The sequence below is a fragment of the Falco peregrinus genome, chromosome 2 (genome assembly GCF_023634155.1).
Source record: "Falco peregrinus isolate bFalPer1 chromosome 2, bFalPer1.pri, whole genome shotgun sequence".
NCBI classification, from domain to species: domain Eukaryota; kingdom Metazoa; phylum Chordata; class Aves; order Falconiformes; family Falconidae; genus Falco; species Falco peregrinus.
In genome coordinates, this window is record NC_073722.1 from 111,736,578 (window position 1) to 111,761,066 (window position 24,489).

A 24,489-nucleotide genomic window follows, 5' to 3' on the forward strand; every position below is an offset into this window, starting at 1 on the left:
AAATAGCCAGAAACAAATTTGTTTTACACAAACCTGGAATAATCTGACACTAAAACAAACAAGAAAAAAACCCCAAATCCTCCAGACACTGTTTCAGTGCTCGAAAAAAATTTAGGTCTCTTTGGAGACACGTGTTTTTATGACAAAGTTCCCAATGTCAGCTCCATCGCTGGAGGAGGCAGAAGCTGTCCAAGAGCCACGGCTGCTGGAAGCTTGCGGGAATCTCGGAGCGTTAAGATTAATGCCTTGCAGGCTGCAAGGAATCCAAGAATCGCCCCCCCCCGCCCCCCCCCCCCCCCCACCTGCAGTAATAACAGGGAATAATTAAAGGCAGAAGTGCAGGAGCACGCTGCTGGAAGGCTGTCAGGGGGCTGTGCTGTCCCAGGAGAGGGGAGGGAACCACGGGCCACATCCTGCTGCTGCTCAGCAGAGCCCAGCGGCAAAGCCTGCCCTCTGGCCTGGTCCCAGCAGAGGAGCCGCCCGAGCTGCCCAAGTGTCTCCCGACTCTGGTTTGCCGGGGGACCCATCAGACTGAGCGTCAGCGGGGGGGTCGGCAGGGCCATCTCCTCCCCTTCCAAGGACTGCCAGCACTTGGGAAGTCCTGGTAGTCAAAGCAGCCCTTTGTGATGTCCTCCGAAAGGTTCAGGTCCAATTTGCCAGCCAACTGCACGGGAACCCATCCCGCACCGGATGTTTTCACAGCTGCGGGACTGTGGCTAAGGGCTGCCAGCTCAAGGGTTTTCCCTGCACATAATTTGCGATCCCAAGGGTCACCGGGAAGCCCTGTGACAGATCAAGGTCAGGAGAGATGTGGAAAAGATGAGATGTGTCTGTAAATCACAGCCAACCAACTTTTTATCTACTTCAGCCCCAGCGCCCTCCCACCCCCCACGTTGCAGAAGCTCCTTCCTGTGCTGACGGAGATCAAGAGACAGCAGCCAAGGGACGTGGCAGCGATGGGAATGAGGAAGTTTAATGTCTTGTTTGCCTCACCTGGAATTTGCAGTGGCTTCTCTCTATGGAAAAAGCTCTGAGCTTGTGAATTTTGACCAGTAAGTGATGATTTGCCTGCAGGTCAGAGGGACGGGCTCTGGGGAGCATCGGGCTCTACCCTGCTGAAAGGCAATGAAGGGAAGCAAGATGGGGCGCCAGACACCGAAGCAAATGCACGTTCACAAAGCAGCCCCAGAACAGGCTTTTCTTTAAATGCAAAGCATTGGTGATGGTGGAGTTGGGATCTGCTGCGCACGGCTGGCAATGTGAGAGCTGCACCTTGGCTGCAGGGCTGGCTGGGAGAGCCGTGACAAACATCGGTGCTGCCTCCGCCTTCCAGAGGCGATAGCAAGAGACAAACACCACTGCTGGCGAGGATTGAAACAGGTAAAAGGACCTTAGACTCGGTGCCCTGCCACACCCCACTGCCTGCGTCCAGTATTCCCAGTGGGCCGGTTCTGCGATGGCCGAAGCCAGGGTTTGCTGCGCTGCCCCGCTGCAGCCCACGTGCCGGGTCTCGTCCCAGGGACGTGTTTGGTGCAACCCAGTGTGTTCGCTGCACCCTCCCCTCTACCTGAGCTGCATCTCCTCAAAGGAGAATCCACCAAAAGCCTTTCTGCTAAAATAAATATGAGCTTGGAGATAATTTTAAAAGGCATCCATAACCTCAAGACAGCGCTTCAGCGAGCAAGGCTTTTTTATTACTAACTCATCTTGGCATCCTTTAGCAGAGCTGTCTTTATCCACATCTAATGTGCGTTTCAGATGCTTCTCAATGCAACGTTCGGGCAACAAGTGATTTATGTCAAAGGAGCCAGGAGCTGGAGCCTGAAACACACCTGGTTCACGCGGAGGCAGGAGGCTCAGGGCTACAAAACGCTCTGCTGGGAGCTGGGACGGAGCGTGCTGGAGCTTGCTTATCAAGTGCCTTCTCCTGCAAACTGCCACATTAACACAGACCCTGCTCATACATTAATCCGCCTTCAACAAGAAAGGTCACAACTGAAAGATAAACTCTCTTCCGATGAACTCTTGAGAAATTTCTAAGTCAGGATTCATTATGACATTTGCCTTAGCGAATGGCGTATTACACTGATGAGGATCCAGGCGCCTCGCTGCGGGGGCGGAGAGGGCAGCTGCGTAAAGCACAACAAGTCAGATGCTGGAATCCCACCCAGATAAACTCAACTCAGCCGTGAATGATGAAGGGAAGGAGGGAGGGAGAGGGAAGAGCACTGTGAGCTGACATTACTGTTCTGCAAGGGGATCGTGCACGGTACCGGGCTGATGGTCAGGATGACAAAGCAACACTAAAGTACGTTGTACCTCAAAGGAAACAAAGCAGGTGACATACGTACAGAGGTGTGTAAGACAGACGATCGCTGTCCCCTGCACACAGCCCACAGTCTTCAGCAACAATGTGTTTCCCTCTTCTACAGCACCAAACCCCAAAGATTTAACCAACACTACAGGAGGAGAACTGGCTCCTACAGCAGTCTCTTCACTGTTAACTACTGTGGTTTTGCTTTCTTTCTAACACATAACAAATATGAGTATTTCAAAAGTAAAAAAAAAAAAAAAAGAAAAGAAGAGAAAAAGAAAGGTGAGGAACGGTACAAACCGCAACTAGAGAAACTCGTGCCTGCCTTCCCAGCCATGGTGCGCAGGCAAGAAAAACCTCAAGTTCGAAAGAAACCACAACGATTTACTGGATTTCCTCTTTGAGAAGCAGCAGGGTACTTCAGGATGAGATACAGTGCCCCATTATCACAGCTAGAAATACATTTTGCACTTGAGAGAGCAGCTGAGAGCAGAATGGAGCAGAATGGAGCCACCCCAGCTTCTCCCCACCCACCGGCACCCACGTCCCGCCCGCATCCCACCAAGACCCACGGGACCCCTGGCTGCATGCGCTCGCCCCGGAGGGTGCGCTGCTCAGCACTAAACCAACGCTTCCAAAGACCTGTCTAGTAACATTCGGCCATAGCCTTCACCTCCTGGAGAGGGGTCCTTGGCCCTGGGCATGGCGCGGGTGGGCAGCTCTGCTCCTTCTGACAGGGCTGGTGGCAGAGCCCAGCCGCAGACAGAGGTGCTCCCCAGAAAGCAGGTCCTGTTATCTAAACCCACATGGGGAACGCAGCGACGTGTATACAGAAGAAAAAAAAGATGAAATACCCTTCTGTGAACATGCATGCTTTATGCGTCAGGTTAGCAGTTTATTTTTACAAGTGGAGCAAATGCCAGAACCTGCCAGGGCAGAGGCTCCCGCTGCACGGCCGCCGGCACGAGAGACTGCCCTCCCTCTGCACCCCTCGGCTTCAAGAGCAGCTCCTTCTCGTCAGAAACTCACTCCTGATCTCACACCAAGTGTTCTCTACGCCAGCACCGGCCATCTCCAGCACGGCTCTCCTCCAGCCCTCCTTGCCCCGCTGGCCCCAGGGCGGCTCTCTGCACAAACAGGCTTCCCGACAACTTGTTGATCCAGTGCTCTAATTTCTGGATGACTCTCTCATCTACCATAAACAGCCATGCACAATTTGGCAGGCATTTCTACCATCAATGTTTATGATAATAACTAAACGTGCTTGAAAGCAGCAGGAAATTTTCAATATAACCATCATTAAGACAAAATGCTTTAAATCAAAGCCATTACCCACCACCAAGACTCAAAGCTCACAAGATTAGGCTGTTTTTCTCTCTTTATGAAAAATTCATATAACATGCTGCAAACATAATCTTCCAGCTCGAAGGAGTAAATGATATAATAACATTGAATGCCGCTGACAGGGATGGCAACAGGCGGGGGCTGGGGGGCACAGGGCAGGCAGGTGCCGCTCAGCAGCAGCCCGGCGGGGTGAGCCGACGGAGGGTGGGTACCCCAGCCACGCCAGGCACTATTTACCCTCACACACTGCCACCCATCCCTCTGCCCATGATGGGTCCAGCGGGGCTGCAAAGCAGGGTCATGAGGATGCCACAGTCTGGAGGCATTTAATTTGAGTCACTTGGGATTTACTGCTGGATTTTAAGAGATTTTCCCAGAAGGAATATCACCTGTTACCCAAGCATTCGAGCCTGCTGTGCCGCCTCGGCAGCAGCCCAAGCACCGACGCTGCAGAGGATGTTACAGTAAAATGATGGCGGCTGAAGCAGGGAAGATCGCAGCCTTCCTCGGGGATCCCCTGTGTCCTGAAGCATGAGCACTAATGGCCATGGTGCAGCCAGCATGACTAACAGACCAGCAGTCACAGCGTGACGCTGACGCTTTAAATAACCAGCCCCAGTATGGACTGCGGGAAAACTTAGCACCACATGCAAATCTTGTATCATTAGTGCTTAGAGCCTCATAAATATCATTAGCTAGCACGGCACCCACATTACAGATAGCTTGGCCAAAGCTAATTCTTTGTGCATTCACAGCTGAAGTTAATGGGAGCTTATACCTTGCTTTTCAGAGATGCTAACAACCAAGATGTGATTTACACGAAACTGGATGCACAAATTAATGCCGGTCTGAAATAAGACGTCAGTGCTCCTGGTCCTTGGCTGCCTGTTCAGGCTGCCAGAGTGCACAGGCACAGCTCCGAGAACTAAATGCTCATGTTCAGGCTCGTTTTTTCTACACCGATCACCGCATACAGCTCCAGCTAGAGGCACAAACATGTTCCTTTGTGGTCAGGCTGAGCTATGGGAAGCATCTGTCTTGTACCTGCGCTTTTACATACAGCGGTGCTTTATGTCTGAGGCAGCACGCGGCACACCTCGAATCCAGATCAATGCTCAGACTCAAAAATGTCTCAGAAATAATGAGCTGGAAACACACCGACACTGTGGAGAGCAGCAATGTACAAACAGCTCCCAACTAGCTGAAACAGAAAGTGGGAGACAAACCAGAAAAACAAATAACCCCAGCGTTACAATTAGAGGTGCCATTTAGTACATCTCTCGCGGGGACCTGCAAGGCGCCGTGCTCTGCTCCGGTTCTTCCCAACCAGACTTGAAAAGCAAACACCTCTTTGTAAGAAGCCCGTGGCAGACAGAGTGCCTCGGCAAGTATTAAGAGCCGTAGATATTTCGCTTATGACACCTGGCTGAGCCCTGACTCTGGAAAATCAAACCGTGAGCTTTGTGCCGCCCCTGACACGGCTCTGTGATGGGGAGCAGCCAGGCAGCCCTGGGTTAGTGGCAGCAGTTGTCCCTCCCCTGCAGCTATATTGGCCCTGTAGGGAAAAAAATAAAATAAAACAACTGTCAGGCTCATCAGTAAAATAAGTGGTGATGAGGCCGAGAGACACCGAGAGCAGCTATCTGCTGTAACAAGGTACTATTTGTATGTTATTTTCTATCTGCAGTCACACTTTAAAAGGTTGTTCTGCCTCTGCAGCCCCTTTGGAAATGGCTTCACACATCAAAATATCGCAGGGATAACGACAGAAAGCAGTGGGTGGTGAGCAGGTCCCCGGCTCAGCAATTACCGCTGGAAGTGAGGAGAGCAGGGGAAGGAGCGCTGCCTGGCCCCAGCACGGGGCTGCTGGCACTTCGCACGCTGCGAGGAACTGTGCCGGACACGTCAGGGTGATAATGGCAGCTGGGACCTTGTGGCCACCGTGTCCTGCCTGTGTGGTGCAGCACAGGGACCGCTGCTCCAGCACCAGTGTGGATGCTGAGCGGGTGGCGCGGACACAAAAAGCGACTGCTAAGCTACCTTGGGTGAGCAGAAAGCAAGAGCTGGGCGGTTTCCACAAGCTTGGCCGAGCTAAAAATTCAACTGGTGCAGGTGTTTTACAAACCCACCTATGTCCCTCTCATGCCTGCGAGCAGCACCTGCTTCTGCTCAATACTGTGGTTAATGCGTGTGCGGCGCCGGCCGCGTCTGGGAGCTGCTGGCACACACCACTTTGCAGAAGGCAAGGCACAAAGACACCACGTATTCCAGCCCAGCTCTTCCGAGCCCTGCAGTTACATAGCAGGACGCATAAATGCACTTTCCAGCCTGGCTGTAATTTGTTGCGATCGATCAATATTTATTGCCTAATCACATTTTCCATATTGCGAGTTAGCGGTGTCACTCTCGCGCCGGGCCGAGTGCTACACGGAGGCCACACAAAGCTTCGCGTGTAGAAGCTGCAATCAGGGAGCCAGCTCTTGTCACAGCCTTACAAAAGGATTTCCTCTCGAGCGGCTCATCTTTAATCATTATAAAAGCACAGAAGTTTAATCCATTTTTGATGTAAGCGCTAATAGCTTTGTGTCCTTGAAGTTCAAAGTGGTCTTCGTGCATGTCGCTAATTAGCCGAGCAAGCAGCCATTCAGCTCCCTCTCATGTTTCTAATTAGATCCTTAACAACAAACAAATGTCGACCTTACAAAGGCTGTGCTACGTTTCCCTCCATTAGTTAAACAGTTCGGGAGGGATGCGGTTCCCATTTGTCTGCAACTCCCCCCCCCCCCCCCCCACCCCAGCAGAGCACCCGAGGGTCAGGGGCCGGGGGCACCCGGGTGCTCTGCTGCCCACTGCAGGGCTTCCACCTCAACGATGGTGTGGGCCAGGGGTGCTGAGCACCCCAGGAACCCCTGTGCCCACCAATCCGGCTGTGCCCACTGTCCCTCCCCGCCAGCAAGGGATGCTCACCGGCTGCGCCGAAACAAGCAATAAGGCAGAGAGGTAAATAAACACTGTCCCATCAGCCACCTTCCCGACAGGTCTCTCAATTTAACTGGTTTTACAGTTAGTTTAAAATCTGGTGGGCTTTAACATTTACATACTTTGCATCACATGCTTGGGACTGCTTTCTTCCACTCTGTTTTTGGTTTTGGCACTGGATGTTTGTAACGTGCTGCACTGGAGCCGTTTCAGCAGCACTCCCATGCTCTCAGGTTTTCGGGCTCCTGTGCCACGGCATCCCGCAGCCCCTGCTGCTCACCGGGGAGAAACCAAGGGATTTCTGCATTGGGGACCGCTGCCACGGCACTTCTCTCCCCACAACTCAGAAGGCTGCGGCTGCTTCGCAGGATCTGATCCCAGCGCCGTACCTGCTGCCTGAGTCTGCACATTCAGCTTTAACACTTATTACCAACCACCCAGCTGGCAAAGAGCTGAAGCTGGTGATGCGGTGTGAACGCAGATATGTCTCTAATAATTTTTCTGTTTAAAATGAAGAAAGAGCTGAGGCAGGTGATGCTGGCGCTTTCACCTCGGGCTGAGCAACACGAAAGCTGTTGCTACTTTTACCATAGGCAACCACATCTGCATTAATTGTTTACCACAGCCTGGACAGGTCTTTTATTAATATTAATGAGTAACAGGGAACAAAAGGCCCCTTTATTTTTAGCCTACTCTAATTGCGTAGTAATTACTCATCTACAAAACAAATGAGCCGAACTCCATTGCCATAGCAACAGAAACTCCGGCCTCCCACTGTACCACATTAACTTGCTATCACTCCTGTTAATTTTAAATTGAAGCCTTTTGTACAATAACAGACAATACAGCAGGGCAACTAAAACAAAACCGGGTCTTTTTTTTTTGCTGCATATTTTAAATTGCCATAGCGGGAGGGCATTGCCCGGGGGGCACCTTGCCACTGCGGATGGCCCCCTGCGGGCTGGCTGGATGCTCAGAAGCCCAGAGCGGGTTTATCCAGGTAATAGAAGAGAAACATCCCACAAACTCCAGTGCTCCAGTGCAGCGATGCTCTCCGGCCAGGCACCTACATGGACAGAGGTGCTGGACTCCGAGAGCAAACCTGCCTGGCCAAGCAGGCACCGAGACCACGTCGGAGCAAGGAGGAGCCACTGGTTCCCCAGGGCACGTGTGGCTAGTGATAACACCCTTCCCAAAGGAAAACCTGAGTTCATTGATGAGGAGACACTGGGAGAAGCTGCTGCCCACCACGCAGCATCCAGGGGAGATGGGGGCACCAGCCCTGCTGCCAGCAGCCAACACCCAGCCCCTCGCCGGGGAGAATCCAGGCACACACACCTGAGAGCCCTTATGCCTCTGGGCTCTCCTTTTAACCATCAGCAACTACCCTTAAAAAGACCCAGCTGTGTGAGTTCATTATTTTTAAATAGCTCAAGTTTATATACCTGCAGACCAATTTCACATTCACTGGCAACTACTAATCCACCACCCTCCTCAAGCTAATCCAGAGCCAGATGCTTGCTAACATCTGCTGCAAGGAAGAACTCTACTGCTTCTTTTGCAGCTTTCTATTTCAGAAAGGAGAGAGAGAGAAAAAAACCCCAATAACCCTGTAATTATGTATTTACTTTTAACGTACTTGGGGAGAGAATCAGCATGAAAATACTTACAATAGCACGTCAGTGTAAATGTGCGCTGTGTCCCATTTAGTAGTTGTTCTACTAATGGGTAACAGCCTGCAACTGCTGCCAGGCAGAGTCACCCCTCAGCTCAGCAAGTACTTTATGCTTTTAGTGATTAAAATGCATGAGACGTGCTCGAGTATCTCACTGCACCTGAGAGCCCGTGCTCAAGGCCCCCCTCACAAACTTTACAATGACTCGTCTGCATCTTGTGTGGAACAAAGTCTAATTACAACAGCCAAGAGCTCCGTGCCTCCGCTGGGAGAAAGGAAACAAATGGCGAGTAACTGGTGGCTGCAGGGCTTTGCGGGCGAGGGTGGCATGGTCCTGGGCACCAGCGAGCCAGTCCCTGTGTGGGCCATCACCCTGCCCAGGGCACTAGCCAGTGGCCGTGCCGTTGCCACTGGCCGCGTGTCAAGAGCAGCAGCTGGGACGAGCTCTGCCGAGGAGTGTTTTCCCATTGAAAATAACTCCCCTGATTGAAAAGACTATTAAAAGTTAGCTGCTAAATTCGTTAAAGATTAACTTCCACTCTACTTAAGCCTGCACTTCAGAGATGGTCACTAATTGCGCTGCAGATGATTTATCAAGTGCGCAAGATTTTCTATTACAAAATTATCGATTAAAGCTGATGTATTTTAACTACAATATACTTCAGCCAGGAGCCCTGCAAAACAACTGCCGCTGTGGTCCAGGCCTAAGAGCAGCAGCACCAAATTGTTTTACATCTACTGAATCTTCTACTCGGCACTGCAGGATGCTCGGTCCCTCCTGGATCAAAAAAAATCAGAACGTGGCATCCTGCAGTAAAACAAGACAAACCGTTTTTGCGTGTAGCCTGCATTGTGGGCAGGACCTGCGCGATTCCCCCCCCTAGACCAGCACAGCACTTCTGAAACGAAACAGAAATGCCCCCCCTTGCGTTATTATTTTTTTACTTTGGGGTAGCAGTCAGAAAAGTAACTGTGGCACTGGCAAAAGAGCAAGAGGATGCTGCCAGGACCGAGGCCAAAACCACCGCCAGCAACGCCAAGCAGCCCCTGCCCCCACCCCTGTGCAGCTATCGGCCACGCGGGTGGGTGCCGTGCACCGAGCCTGGCCACGCCGATTCCCATGGAACACCCAAGGCTGCCCCCGTGCCCAGCCTGGCTGAAGCCCCATGGGGCGCGGGGTCCCCCCGCCTCACCTGCCCGCAGCGCTCCCCGGCGCAGGCTGCCTCTGCTGCCAAGATCAGCAAAAGATAAAATCTGATGCAGCCGTTAATTTCCCAATGCATCAGCCGCCAGGCGCTGTCACATCATTACCGGTGGCTCCAGCGGAGTGAGAAATTTCAGCCCGCTCGCTGCTCCCAAGTGGTCCATTTGTTAGGTTCTGGCTTTTGAGATTACACAGCTCGGATTAAACTTTATGTACTTTTATATAGTAGAATAAAAGAGGGAGAGCAGTTCTATCAGAGCCACCGTGCCACAAGGGAGTCCTCTCAACAGGCCGTATAAATTCCAAATGGGTTCGTCACTGGATTTTTGAAACGCTCCTCACGACACCGCTGTGAGCCGGTGGCAGCTCCTCTCCCCCCGCACACACAGACCAACCATCGTCCCACTTTTTATGGCCCTCATTTGCTAATGCTATGGGCGCCTAATGACGAGATTAAATTTTTTAGAGCACCTTCCTTAAGTGCAAGGCAAGGCTTCCTAAAGCCCATGCAATTTGTCGCTCTGTTGACTTTTAGATACACTCCTCACTTCATCATATGCCTGGCGCATTAAACAGTGGGTCCCCCCATCTCCCTGGCAGATTGAGATTTAAGGGGGAAATTATCCCCCCCCTCAATGCACAGGCGCTTTGGCACCTGGCAGCAATAAGGGAAGTAATGGGGGTGGCTCACAGTGCCTTGCACGGGCTTGCCTTGCATCAGCCCCATCCGAGCGGTTGTTTACTTGATTTACTTTATGTTCTATTAGAGGTAAGGAGCGGATACAAATCCTTAATTACATTTTGAAAGCCCATTCTGGATATTTTATTTCCTTGGAAAGCGCTTGCTGGAATAAGTGCACTGAAGACTGCCACGACTATCTCCAGCAGAGCGGGAGGATGCTCCAGCATGGCACGGCTGGACTGCGGGGATGGCCGGGGGAAGGTGTCCCCATGCCATACAGCGTCTCTTCTACAGCCCACAGGATGCTTTCTGACAAGCAACAAACTAAGCAAATAAACAAAAGTCTAATTCAGGATCTCAATTACCATCTGTTAAATTTACTGATCGGCAGCTTCATCTGCGAAAGAATTTTAAAAGTTTAGCACAGAAACCTGGGCACAAGAAGCAGAGACGCTCGCTGGCTCGGTGGCAACAAGATGATGAACTTGCCTTGAACTCCTCACACTGGTATTTATTTATGAAACGCTAAATCTTCATTTAAAAATGTTCCCTGAAGCTGGGTGACATGGCAATGAGTACGACCCATCACTAGCGCAGAGTCTCAGTTGCATAACAAGATTTAAGGTTTATGACCTAAAAACAATTGCTTCATGTCTCAGGACAGTCTGTGGGAAGCTGCTACACACACACACACGGTATTATTTAGATACCCAAATGGAGTGATTTGCGTTTGGCACATCTGGTCTACGACTGCCAACGAATGATTCTATGGGCTAATATGGACGAGTAACAGGCTGATGAAGAAACCATGATTGTAAAATGATTTAAAAAATATCTTAAGTTCTTTTTTAATACGAAATAAAAATAAGAGAGTATCTTTATAGTCAGCGTTTTAATTCCTAGGGGGGGTAATTTGAGAAAAAAAGAAAGAAAAAAAGAAAAAAAAAAAAGGCAATTTTACCATCAACATAACAGCATGTGCGGGTTCTTGTGCAGAGGGTGTAGGTTGCCTACAGCCGGCTTCAATTTAAACTTCCAGATAATGGGATTTAACAAATACGGTACTATGGATCCAAGCCATCAGCAGCTCTCTGCTGTATTGATAGCCCTACGCTTTCAATCAGACCAAGGCTATGCTTTTAACTGCCACGCTAGTTCACGTTGATGATACCTATAATATCAACTCAACAATGCATGTTCTACAACTACATCTACTGCTACCAGTACGACTACTACAGTGCATGCATTTAGTTCAGTCCCACAGATACATACACTCTAAGAACAGGCAAGGGGAGATGTGAAATGTTTTACGGGACGACAAGTGTTTTGTTTTTTAAGTAAGGGAAATTAATAAAAACATCAAAAGAAAGAAAGTGTACAAAAAAATAGAGACATTTCTCAAGAGTTGATATGAGTCGTTTCTTGAACCGTTTCGTCCGAACAAGCAAAAAACATGCAACCAGCTGCTACTAACAAGAAGCTGGACACTGAGAGAGGATTAATAGGTGTGGACAAACCTTCCCGCTGAGAGCGCTCAGAAGAGTGTTTGAGAGGAGGTGTGCACGTCCGAGTGTAAGAGAGGCCGGAAAGTATGCCTCAGAGACACCCTCTCTCACAGCAGCCCCAACCAAGCAAGAGAGAAAACAACAAAACATAACTGCTCACACTCACCATCAAGGTCAGTAGCTCACGTTACGAGATTTGTTATAGCTGGCAAGTATAAAGTACAGTAAGGGGTTGTTGGGGCGCAGGGCTCAAAGGCAGCGCTGGCAAGCTGGGACTGGCGCCCAAAATCCAGATGTGCCGGGGGCCAGGGGGCAGGGGGGGCAGCGCCTGGTGCCGTGGCACCGGGCCGTCCCGCCGCGCTGTGTGCCGCTGGTGCTGCCGGGCAGAGCGTGCCCACGGCAGCCTGTGCCGCTCACCCGAGGGCACCCACCGCTCCCCCTGGGGCCGGGCAGCGGGCGCAGGGCTGGGCTGGGGGGGCCCTACGGGCTTTGGCTCCAGCCCTCAGGGCGTTATGGCTGGTGGCAACAGGCTGGGGACTGGAAAACTCTCAGGCTTCTCAATGGAGCAAAGAGGAAGGAACAAAAGCCCTCTCCTGCCCAATTTCGCTAGTCTCGCTCTCCTGCCAAATGAACCCCTCCGATGTCAAATGCAAGATAAAAATGTGCCCCCTCCCGTGACTGTATCTTAAAAAAAGCATTCACACGACAGAAATGTTTTACATGTAAAATATGTCAGGTGAGTTCAAAAGAAACGTGACATTGATAGTGAAGTTGTCTAGGAGGAGTTTGCAGCTTTCAGACTTTTTTTCAGTTTGCTCATTTTCCGTGGCTCAGGTCCCAATTCATTAAAAAAACCCCGAGAATGGATGAGGTTGGCAAAACCGGCCAAGGGATTTGGCAGCACAGGCCCACCTGGTGGGAACGGATGTGGCCAAAGCCCTCTGCCTGCTTGAGGGACCTTGGCTATCACCTCGTCGCTGGGATGTCACTGGGGCCCGTGGTTATAAAGAGAAGCATCGCTGCATTCACCCTGCCGGCACATGATCAGCTAAGACAGCGGTGAATTCACCAGCGGCACTGAGCACAGGTGGGGGAAACGTCCCTTTCTGTTGGCTGCAGGAGACACAGGGAAGAACCCGTTTATTTGGCACAGCAAACCAGTGACTGCATCCTCAAATGCTGAGACAGAAAAAGAAGGGGAGTGGGCAGGGCAGGGTGGGCAGTGCAGAACTGGGGCCGGGTGCTTTTCGCCGGCTGTTCAGCAAATGTGCGGGTTTCCTAAGAGGGGGAGCATCACCCCAGGGAGAAAGTGAGGTGGTCGGTGCCCACGCACCACAGCCCGAGGGCTGGCATGAAAGGGCTGCAGCCTCCTTGAAAGACCAAGATGTGCACCCGAAGGCAGATGCTCCGCCGAGCTCCGGTGCTGCAAAGCCACCGTGCCAGCAGCGATGCCTGGAGGGTGGGGAAGAGCTGGCAGGATGGGGCCAGCGAGCAGAGAAGGTCAATTTGGGGTGAGCTGGGGGGCCGTGGTGCTGGGCAGAGGGCAGCAGTGACGGGGGCTGCTCCGGCAGCCCCTGGGCAGAGCGCTGCCCAGTGAACAGAGGGCGGTGGGATGCGCCTGCCCAGGCATTTTCTGTTGCTTTTCCATTTACTGGCACAAAGGGGCCGGTAAGGGCCAGCGGTGCCACGCTCTGCGCTTACGGATCGGGCGTGCGGGAAGGAGGGCTGTGCAAATTGGCAGAGGGAAAATTCAACTCAAAAGAAGAAAAACCAACCCCCCCCCAAAAAAAAAAAACAACCAACCCCCAACCATTTTTCTTGTAATGAATCGGGCCCGTACACTGTAGCACAAGATCGATCGGACTCTACTGCTCCTGAATACAATTCACTACCATTTGCTGGATGGAAGTGGCGAACCCAGGATGTCCCTTCCAAAAACCATCTTTGGATGGAAATGACTCTACGTAGAACCCCGCCATTCCCAGAGCACGCTTCGCTGCAACCGTGAGTGGCCATGGGGCTGGGCCGGTGACAAACCCACCTTCCTCCTCAGGACACGGGGGCTGGGGAGGGGCCGGGGGGGTGGGGGGCTCTTTTGGTTCCATTTGGGGGTTTTGCCAGTTTTGCGCACACAGGCAATTTTGAGGCTTGAAAGACATTTCCAAACACCATACTGCTCTTTAAACTTGCCAGAAAGGGTGTTGTTAATTTAGGGTTAGGTTTAGTTTCGTATTGCAAATTCAAATAAAAAACAAAAACAGAAAACCAAAACAAAACAGGAAACCCAACGAAAGAAAAACCAAAAAACACTCAAATTAAAGACAAATGATTTTCAGGCACAGAATTGATCAATGCTCAGTTCAGTTGTAATGGGCACCAAAAGCACTCAGATTAAAAATAAAATAAAATAATAATAATCAGGGAAGCAACGTTAATCCAGCCAAACCCTCTGTGCCTTGCTAAGGGGCAACTCACCAGGTCTGTTTGCATGTAAAACAACACCTGAAGGGCAAAACATGAGGAACAGGCAGAAACAATGAAGTCTGTTTTCCTGAAGCCACATGCAAATTGAATTTTTTTTCTTTTTCTTTTTTTTTTTCTTTTTTCTCTTTGGGTCGGTTTTTCCCCCTCCGCAAAGGGGCAGCAGGAAAAGCCGGGAGATGGGGAATCCCCACAACCAGTCTGGCAAGTCACCCCTTAGGCGCTCTCTACATGCCACAAGATGAAACTGGTACAGAAAATCCTTTGTAGCCTGCAAGCAGTGCCAGTTTGCATGGAACGGAGTTCTCCTGGTGTCTGTCTGTCTTTGGCCTCCACGGCATCAGGCTCACACTCGAGACACACCTGGGCCTGCGCCCTCCTCGGAACCCCTCGCCCAGCGGTTCAGTCGGGGCTTTTCGGGAAGAGCCCGGTTAACCCACCGGGGCTGCCAGGAAAGCCACCGAGAAACCCCCATGTCAGGACTGCGCCATGAGCGAGCTGGGAAGGCGCTGCCCCGCCATGGCCCCCCCGCGGCACACGCCGGCCAGCTGGACCCACGGGGGCTGGCCGCGGGGGGCTGGCCGCGGGGGCTGGCGAGGGGGCCAGCAGCGGGGGGCTGGCATCGGGGGGCGGCGGCGGCTCCGTCTGGGGGGCTGCCGAGCCAGCAGCTCGCTGATGGCCGTACTGAACGCTCCATGACCTGAGCAAAGTGCTAATTCACGTGTTTAGCTAAATTTCAACCCTGAGGTAATAACAGTGACTGGCAACGATTTATTTATTTCCCTTAAGGGGAAAAAAATAAGGGTTTTCAGAAGGACAGAAGAAAAGCTTTGGCGCTGCCCAGGAAGGCTGGCTGGGGCTGGCAGCGGGCAGGGTGCTGAACCTCGTGCCGGCCGCCGCTGCCCCACCCCGACACCGCCTTCCCATGAGAAACCAAAACTTTTTTTCAAAAAGAGAAATTAATTTTTTCTGGGGGTGGGTGGGTGTCTTTCAATAACCTCAAATTTAAACCAAAGAAACAAAGAAACTAACATAATAAAGGAATAAATAAAGAAACAAATCAGAATATCTACCCTGGGTTGGGCAGTTCTTACGCCAATCTCCTGCAAGGTGCTCCAGGCCCCGTGGCCTCTGCTTGTAGTTTGGGTTTGGTTTGGGGATTGATTATTTATTTTTTATATAATTTTTTTTTTAATCATTTGTTTTCAGGTCCCCAGGATAAGTGTGAGGAAAAATCAGAGAAATGATGGAGAGCTGCAGCCACACAGAATACCGACAGAGCTTTTACCTGACCCTGCACTCTGAGGGTTTGCTCTTCCACGGGCCCCCCTACCTGATCCTCTTGCTGCCGCCACGGCTGCCGCTGCTACTGGTCCATAGGCCGCTGCCGGAAAACCTGGCCGTGGAGAAAAGGAGAAGGGTAAAGAGAGAAGCCAGCAGGTACCGCGAGTCTCTGCGGGGCGCGGGGCGGCCGTTGAGGGCACGGCGTTTCCAGACGTTGCCATCCTGGCTCCCTGTGCCGTCAGCGGGCACCGCGCTAGGGAAAGAGCCAAGCCCTTGGCAGCTGCCCACCGCTGGTGGTCTCCGCCAGCACAAAGGGGGCCCAATTCCCCCTGACAGATGAGGAGGTGGCTGTGCCGCAGAAGCCAAGCTGCTGGGGCAGCCGAGCCTGCAGCCCTCTGCCTCCATACCCCCAAGGGCGAGGGTCGAGCGCTCCGCACAGCCACCAGGGAATGCTCCTCTTTGCTTATTTGCAAGTGATAATAACGTGCTGATCTACAGACATGGCAGTAATGGAAAATATGAGGAGGTCCTCATGTCAAGATCACAGATTTGCTGGGATCAAGCAGAAAAAAATTCACTGGAACATAATTTAAAAAAGAAATAAAGAAAAAAAAGAAAAGCTCCTGAAAGCAAACCAGCCACAGATCACAGAGCTCTAAGACGTACACCCTGCTACGGGGGGACCGGGCCCTTACAGATGAATGAAATGCTGCTAGCAAGATGGCAGATTTAGTTTCTTGACTTAATTAATATTAAAAAGATCTGCCAGAGGCTCTGATTTTAAAAATACATATTTTAAGAGGGCAATGGCAAGGCCCAGGCGATCACCCCGCACCCCCTTGCTGCCAAGTCAACCAAACTCTCAGAGGTTCCTGGTCTCCGGGGAGCTCCCCCGGGGCTGTCACTGCTGGGGACTGACTTTGATCACAGCTGCTTTGCAATGCTGAGGAACCACAGAAAAACAACTGAGGCAACAGAAGAAGAGAGCAGCAAGTAGAGGAACAGAGAGAGCGAGACCCAGAGAAATCAGCAGACTACAAGCCCGCTAGCTCTAGCACTATCGTCTCGGCTACAGGTTATCTACCAGGGGGAAAGGAGCAGAGAACAACTAAGCTACAGTGACTTGAAGCTACTTAAAACATCAATTAAAAAAAGACATACTTGCATTTAAATATGGTAATAGGGCTGTTGGGGGGAAAAAGAAATAGTATAGGTAAACATGCGCACAGGTAGCCCAGGCTGCTGCCTACTGCCGCCCCCCGTGCGCAGAGCCCCCACGCCATGGAGCAAACCCAGCTCTAGGTGCCCATGGGAATCTGTTTGGCCTCAGTCTGTGGATGAACCGCTACAGCCTCTGTGGAGGGGGACGCGGGAGGAAGCGCAGCCAGACTGCGGCACATTATAACCAAACATCCAAGGGCTGAATTCCCTTTCGGTAGTGACGAAGCCATCCACCCTGGGCGGGTGCCCTCATGTACATTTAGGTACGCTGCTGCTGGAGTGAGAAGACCCTGGCGTCAGGGTCAAAGCAACCTCCGAGCAGCAGGGACAGCACCTGCAGGACACAGGCTGAGGCTCTGGGGCTTCGTTTTCACGGGGAGCTGTGCCCAGCCAAGCCTCGAGCCCTCCTGCTGTGCGCTGTGCAGGGGCAGAGCTGGCACCATCCCTCCAGCCTCTCCTCCTCCGCTCCCTGCCCACCACGGCGCACAGCCCGAGAGCAGTGTCCTCAGCGTTCCCATGGCACGTCCAGCACCAGCTGACCACCAGCAAAGCTCTCATGTGGAGGCTCCAGGGGCTCCCTAAACCATCCATAAGGGATCAGAGGAGCTGTGGATTTTCCATGGAATAAAATGCCTCTGCCAAACCCAATCAAATACCCTTCAAATCACCAAGCATCCCCTGAAAACAGCATAAAAAACAGGGCCAGAAAGTTTGTTTCTCTTGTTCAGCTGCCAGGGACACTCAGTATCTATTTGAAATGCAGGACAAAAAGTTTTGCCATGCAAAAGAAGAATGAAATAACAAGGGTGGAGAAGGCACTCCACAGAAAGAGCCTGAACAAAGGACCCGTTATTGCATTCCAGCAGACAGATGTGTGAAAAATTAATCCCTCTGCCCCCAAAGAAAGCTATTATCCCAGTTCTGAGATAAAAGCATCTGCGTGACATGGCACTTCAAACAACTCAAGTGTGATCGGCTGCTCATGCTGCACCCGGAGCGCTGCGGCTGGCCAGGGGCACGGGACGGACACAGGGATTGATTATCAAGATTGGCAAAAACCTGCTTCCCAATACAGACTCACGGGCCGGCTCCATCACTGGAGGATCCCTAAATCAATCCAACGTACTGAAAGGAATCAATCCCCCACGCTGAAATTACATTTGTCAGGCACTGCATTAATCAGCTCCTTCAGCTGAAAACAAACATCCCGGTCACCAGGCTGCGGGGCCGGGCGACGACTCATGGCTGCGCTAACTTACTGTTGGGCTTAGGTGGTGGCTTGCTCCCGAGCCTCTCAGCAGTGACCAGCAGCAGGTGGGAGAAAACGAGGCACAAAGAAGCAAAGTGACTTGAGCAAGACATTTGCAGACAGCCAAGGGTGCAGCCGGGCTCCGGCAGGGTCTGGGCTCAAGCTCCAGCACTGACCTCTGGAGCTGCCCCGTGCCAACCCTGTGGCGTTGTTTAAGCACTTGGTCACGCCATATTATTCCCTCCCGCTTTTTACAAACTTCTACACTGGTGAAGACTTCAAAGGATGGCACTACGGTGACACAGGAATTGGTACCGAACCTGTTTTGTGTACCGCAAGAAACTTTGCCTCTACCGCCCTTCTGCTCGTGTTGTCACACCATTGCATCAGAACTGGAGTGCTGAGGTGTCTGCAGCTCTTTAGGAAAGAGGGAAGCATCAGCACGCAGTTTTGCTGATTCCCAGGCCCCCAGAAGGAACCTGTTCATGCCTGCACACCTTCCCTTCCCCGGCCTCAGCACTTGAAACGGGGAAAAACGCAGCCGCCGAGTCCCAGCGGCACCTTCCCGGGTGCTGCTCCCCAGGCAGCGGCAGAGGTGGGTGCACTCCTGCCTGATGGGGACCCCGGCGCTGAGGACACCCCGGGGGCAGGAGCAGGGGCCAAGCAGATGTGTTAGCAGCAGAGCCCGGCATGTGATGTGCCAGCACCGATTCCCCCGAGCAACACCGGGGAAGTGTAGACTTCTCCAGGAGCCAGAGCAGTGCCTTTGGGGGTGCAGGACCACTGGCCCTGGGGGTCCCCCTGCGGCCACGGAGGGCTGTGGTCTATCAGCACGCTCTTTGCCAGCTGCTGAGGGGCTTGCACACTCCTGACTCTTTTTTACCAGGCACGCTGGAGATCACTGGGTGCCAGGAATGGGTGCCCAGACCAGAGCACCTGGAAGTCAAGGGGAGCATTGACCACAGCGTGCTCTGGGTCCCACCGCCACCCAGGCAGGGAGCACAGCCGGTGCCAGCCCCACTCCCTCCCAGCCCTCTGCTTCCTGAAGTCAACTGGAAAATCAAAAGGGGTGGAGGGAGAGATCAATTAATTCATCGTGTTTGTTTAAGGTGCTCCGATTCCTGCTGGAATGATCCCTGTCCTTCTTTGTGTATCCGCTGCTTATAATTGCCTAGAGAAAACAAGATACCGAAGCTGCTCACAAGGACAAAAGTGCCCACTTTAGGGCATTGCAATTAGAAGATATTTTACAATAAATGTTTTGCAATGGGCTCGGGCACTGTCCAGGAAAGCCCTGAGGATTCACAGCAATTTCATGCTCTCTTATTGCTCTGAACGAGCTAAAGCCAGCATTTAGAGTTCAATTTTTCACAGATAAATTTTTTTGCTTCCTGCATCAATAGTTTTGCTTTAAATACCAAAGCAGCCTCGTGCGAGGGAAGATGGACACATCTGTTTTTAAATGCTGTGCCCTAAGGTCATGGATTTAGCCCACGGCTGGCTGCAAGCAACTGCCTTCTCCCAGGCACAAATGAGTGATGGCGAGAGGGGTGTGAGAGGCGGCCGGTGCCTGGGACAGATGGGCTGGCTTTGCCCCCCCGCCTCACACGTTGCCTCACCCAGTAGAGAACACTGAGAGCCCAGGACTTAGTGGATCTTGCAGGGGCCTTTTGAACAAATCTGGCGAGAGCGATGTTGCCTGAGCAGGGCCAGTCCTCCCGGGGCACGCAAGGGGCTCCCGGCACAGGGCACGCTCCCTCCGCCGGTCTCTGCCTGCTCCAGCTCCCGCTCCGGTGGGACTGTTCCCTTCTCAAACCACCGGTTTCTCCTTTACCCCAGCCAGAGCTGGCTGCAAGGCAACCAGGAGCAAGTGAAAAACACGAGAACCATTCCACATGCCCTTCCTCCACACCGCTGCCAGGACCCCCTCGCGTGCAGCCCAGGCTGCTGGTATCAGAAATCACCGACTGCTTCAGACCCACTCAGCCCCTGCAGAACCCAAACACCTTGCATCCCCAAAGGACACAAGACCCTCTCCTCTACAAACAGCCAGACGATAGCAATCCAACTAAAAAGAAGCCGCAAAGATCATGAAATTCGTTCTTACACCAAAAAATATCATGCAAAGAATTTTCTCTGCTTCTAATGGCTAAAGCGTTGGGGGCACATGAGGTCTGATGTTTGGGCATGAGCAATAAGCACGAGGATTTAAAACAAGAACTAAAACAGAAGCTGAGATACTCAGATCATCACCCAACTCCAGCACTTGACTTCAGAAAACAACCAAAATTATGGGACAGGCATGGAGAATAGAAGAAAAGCCACCATAAAACTGCACCTAGCAAGCAAATCCCTCCTCTCCGTTTGTGGGTTGTTTGGAGCACTTGCACACATCAGCAGAGGAGCTGAATACTGTGGCTCTGTCTCGCCAAGTCACTGCGTTGCTGCGCAGGGCGTTCTGGGGGTCCCACACACATGGGGCACCGAGCACCCAGGCTGCATCCCCCTGTCCCCCCCACACCTCGCCTCCCACGCCAATGGTGCTCCCCACCCTGCCGACCTGAACACCAGCCATTTAGGAGGTTCACTTGATCTCCCAGGAAAAAAGTGCAAAGTCTGGAATATAAAATCATCCCCAGGTTGAGTGGGGAAAGGAGAGGGGGAAACTGATATCCTCTTTTCAAACAACGTTACCAGCAGCTTTGATCAGCACAGAAAAGCTTCGCGAGGCTCACAGCTGTCATTTCAAATGGGTTCTCGCTTGCATTACTCTTTCCATTAGGCAGTGTTATCCTCTTTGTAGGATCTTTAGGCTTCATTTCAAAAGTATCAGAGACTCAAAACCATGAAGCAGAAGAGCCTGGTGGCTTTTTTTTTTTTTTTTTTTTCTCCTGAAGGCAGGCAGGCGTGGGTCCAATTTACTGGACAAAAATGTAGTCTTTAATGGGGAGCACCCACAAGGGAAAGCTCCATCCCCAAACAATCCCTTTATGTTTAAAACCTTCATTTTTCAGGCCCCTCTGTCTCAGATTCTCCCTCCCTTTCTATAAGGAAACAAGAATGAGAACCCCCCCCGCCTCTGCTACCATTTCAAGCTTTAGATCAATAACTAAATGCTCAATATTTAGAGAAGAATACACACCCAGAGAAACCAGGCTGTACCTAGAACTGCCGAAAGATGGGGATTCTACCAAACCATTCACAACTTGTTACCAGGGTTTAGCAGCAATTAACTCTTTGGGACTGGATTGCGGACTGTACCAGGCTCCTTGTTACGAGTCCCTCGCCCCGTGGCTCCCAGCAGTGACCCCGGCTTGCCCGCACAGCAGCGGGCAGAGGGCACCATGCCAGGTGCCGGGCAGGCATACCTGGAAACGGGGAGTTTTCCTAAGCTTTGGATCACTTCTAGTAACACTTCTAGCATCTCCAAGCCCCCTCAGAGCCCTTTCTCGTGACAGCTCCATTAAGTGTTTCCCTTTGTCTTTATGCGCTGTGTTACATCAAACTCATTAAAATCTATTTCACCAGGTCAGAAAATTAGCGAACTTCAGATCCTGCACATCACACATAATGGAAAGCTCATTAAGCAGCCCACTGCGTTATCCGAGGCACAAGCTGCTTAAAATGTACCGTGCGTGGCAAGATTTTGTAGAATTCTGAACGTCAGACACCCGTAACGTGCTTCACACTGGGTGCGTGTTTGCAGATGGATGTTACTATGAACAAATATTTCTGCTTTGGAATTTCAACAAAACAGTAAAACCCAAATATAGTTAATTTAAAATTTGGCACTTCCACTTTATGTACAGTAAACGACCCATTTTTCAGCTGTTTACCACTCTCTGGCCACAGTTTTTAAAATGAGAACGATGCACTTTTGCCCAGTAATTACTTTATGCATCAGTGAGACAAAGCGTTGTTTGTCTCCAAATCATCATTCTGTGTCGTTTCAAGTGTAATAACCCTTCTGCAGTTATTACACCGTACACAAAACTGGGAAACTTCTCAAAGGCAAACAGTTTATTCTAAGAAAACTGTTTATTAAAAAAAACCCCCCACAAACCAAAAAGCAAAAGCTGGTGGCTGATGCAGTTACTTACTCTGCTTACAAACTTGACATCCCACAGCAGCTTCAAGGCATCCGCTGCACTTCTCAATTGTGTCCTGTGAAAACTATACCCCCCACCAGCCAACACTCCTACTCAGTATGGGATCTGGAGTCTCCCTAATTTAGTAACTGGTGAAACACAGAGAATTACGAGCTTCAAGTGAATGCAGCTGACGCGGATGAAAGAGAATCTCAACCAAACAGCTCCCTAAAAGCAAGCAATTCTGTTTAATACTAAGTTGATTGCTCTGATGAAAGCATTTCTCACTTTAAAGCCCAAAGCCAAACATTTACCATCGATTCTTAACAGACAAGGTAAGTATAAATGCAACGCCCACTGCAGGGGGACACACCTGTGGACTCCCGGCACTGGAGCGGTGGCGCAGCACGGCAGCTCCGCGGCTCACTCACCTGCTGCTGGATGAACAGGGGCAGGTCAGGGAACCGTGTCAAGGCACGGATTTAAAGTTCAGCAAAGTGGCACTGATTTGCTTCAAGCCTCATTTCAGCTGCCTCGATGGTACAGAAAATGAGCTATTTGGTTAAACCGCCTGCTTCAATTTTTATGAATGAGCTAAACTTTGGGTAAGTATTATTAAAAGACAGATCCTTGGTGATGAACAAAGGCAGAAAAAGAACTTATGTCTGGAGGCTGAAGCTGGAAAAGTTCAACGCAGGCAAGAGGCGACTATGTAAAAAGAGAAGATAATTAATCAGAGGACAAGGTTATCAGAGAGCAGGAAATTCTTTATGACCTGTATGTGGGGAGTCACGAGTGAATGTCCCCCTCGCAGGGACCCTGCGGCTCAGCACGTGCGGCAGCTGGTGACCCCCCCAGCCCTGCCGGCGGAGCTGCCGCCACCTACCCCATAACCTGCGTTATGAAAAGGGTCAGATGAGAGGCTGGTGGTGCTGAGCCCAAAAACCTTGAGGGCATTGCTGCAGCAACTACATGCTACTGCTTCTGGGCAAAGCAGGACTGGGAAGCTACTTACTTATCATCTTGAAATCCTACTAAGTGTGATTGAAAAACATGCACATTTGAAGTTTCTATGCTCTGAGGAGACTAATCACTTCAAATTCTTTGCAACCCCCAGCTCTCAATTTTTAACTGCTTTACAGCTAAAAATTGTTACCTACAGAGGCATAAGGCATAAAAGCAGGCTAGCCATCATGTCCCTCGCTCCATCTAACGCGGACACGTAGAATTCCTTATAGCACAACTGGCGTTACCAGATCACATTCTTCTTTCTACAGGGTTACCCATGTTCTTTTCCATACATGCGTGTTTGTGTTACGCCTCTTTACTCCTGTGAAGAATTACTCTCATCACACTTCCCCATTGCTGCAGCTGTGGCTTGTTCGCAGCAGAAACCATCGCTCCAGAGCTCTGTTCCTGCAGCATCACCCCAAAATGCAAAGAGCTCCAGACAGACTGGTAGGTTTGGGGTTTTTTTCTTTTTTTCCCCCCCTCCTCCCTGTCCCTTTATGATCACTCATTTTCAGGGCAACGACCTTGAATTTTAAAGCCCGTCTCAAACTCCACGCATTGGTCAGTGAGCAGCTGAGAATAGGACACTTGGCATTTAAGTTCAATGTTCAAGATGCCCAAGCAGTTCTTCAAGGTATTGGCAGAGAAAAATCTAGTGAAGGATCTGTGCAGTTTTGGTCCTTGGCCAGACCTGCTGCCCAGGAAAGCCTCCAGAGCAGCCTCATTGGCACAGAGGTGATGGGGCAGGGAAGGGGACAGGAGCATCTCTCCTGGCCATGCTCTGCTGCCGCTGCTGGGAGCTGGACCACTGACCGAGATCAACAGCTTATCTCCTGGAAACCTCTCCTTAAATTTAATATCCGGGAAATTATTTTAAGGGGTGAGGGAAACAGGAGGTAAAAAAGGAATTTTATGCAATTCTTTGCAATGTTAAAAAAATGCAACTCTTCTCAGAAAAAACATGCCCAAGAGGCAAAGGTGCTTAAGCTGTGCTCGGACTCAGCAAACAGCTCTAGATGCCATTTTTTCCTGTGCCAAAACAAAAGCTACTGTCACCTAAGCAGAACGTGAAGGAGTATGTTCTGGCTGGAAATTTATGGGCTTTGCTGTATTAATTTCTCAGTTTGCTGTCTGCAGTTCCATCTGCTCCTCAATCCGGGGATGCACCTGCAATCGAACAGTCCCTCTTCAGCCTGCCCTCTGCCAGCACAAACCCCCCAACATCTTAATTTTAAAACAGGTCCAGTCTATAGCCTTTGTTTTCACCAACGGAGGCTGAAATGGAGAGATTTGGAGAGTGGTAATTAAGGTGCTTCTAGCAGATTTCAAATGCACTTTGTAAACCATTTTATGCCATGCAGATGCAGTAATGTGTTTTAGGTGGAAAAAAAAGCATGCAGTGCAGGGACAATTAGAGCAGATTTTAAGCAGTTAAGGAAGGGTCACACAAAG

General features: G+C 51.0%; 1 protein-coding gene across 14 annotated transcripts in view; it reads right to left on the reverse strand.

Annotated features, from left to right (window-relative positions):
• Nucleotides 1–24,489, reverse strand: part of MSI2 (musashi RNA binding protein 2) — a 255,942-nt gene that overhangs the window by 11,760 nt on the left and 219,693 nt on the right. For 7 of the 14 annotated variants that reach the window (XM_055794703.1, XM_055794706.1, XM_055794702.1 and 4 more), the window contains 2 exons: nt 16,630–16,653; nt 15,473–15,580 (listed from right to left, as the gene is read on the reverse strand). The exons of 1 other annotated variant lie outside the window; for it this stretch is intronic. In XM_055794703.1, coding sequence (XP_055650678.1) covers nt 15,473–15,580; nt 16,630–16,653 — 132 coding nt within the window. The remainder of the gene's footprint in view (nt 1–15,472; nt 15,581–16,629; nt 16,654–24,489) is intronic. 6 more of the 14 variants (XM_055794709.1, XM_055794705.1, XM_055794708.1 and 3 more) reach the window with 3 other exon arrangements.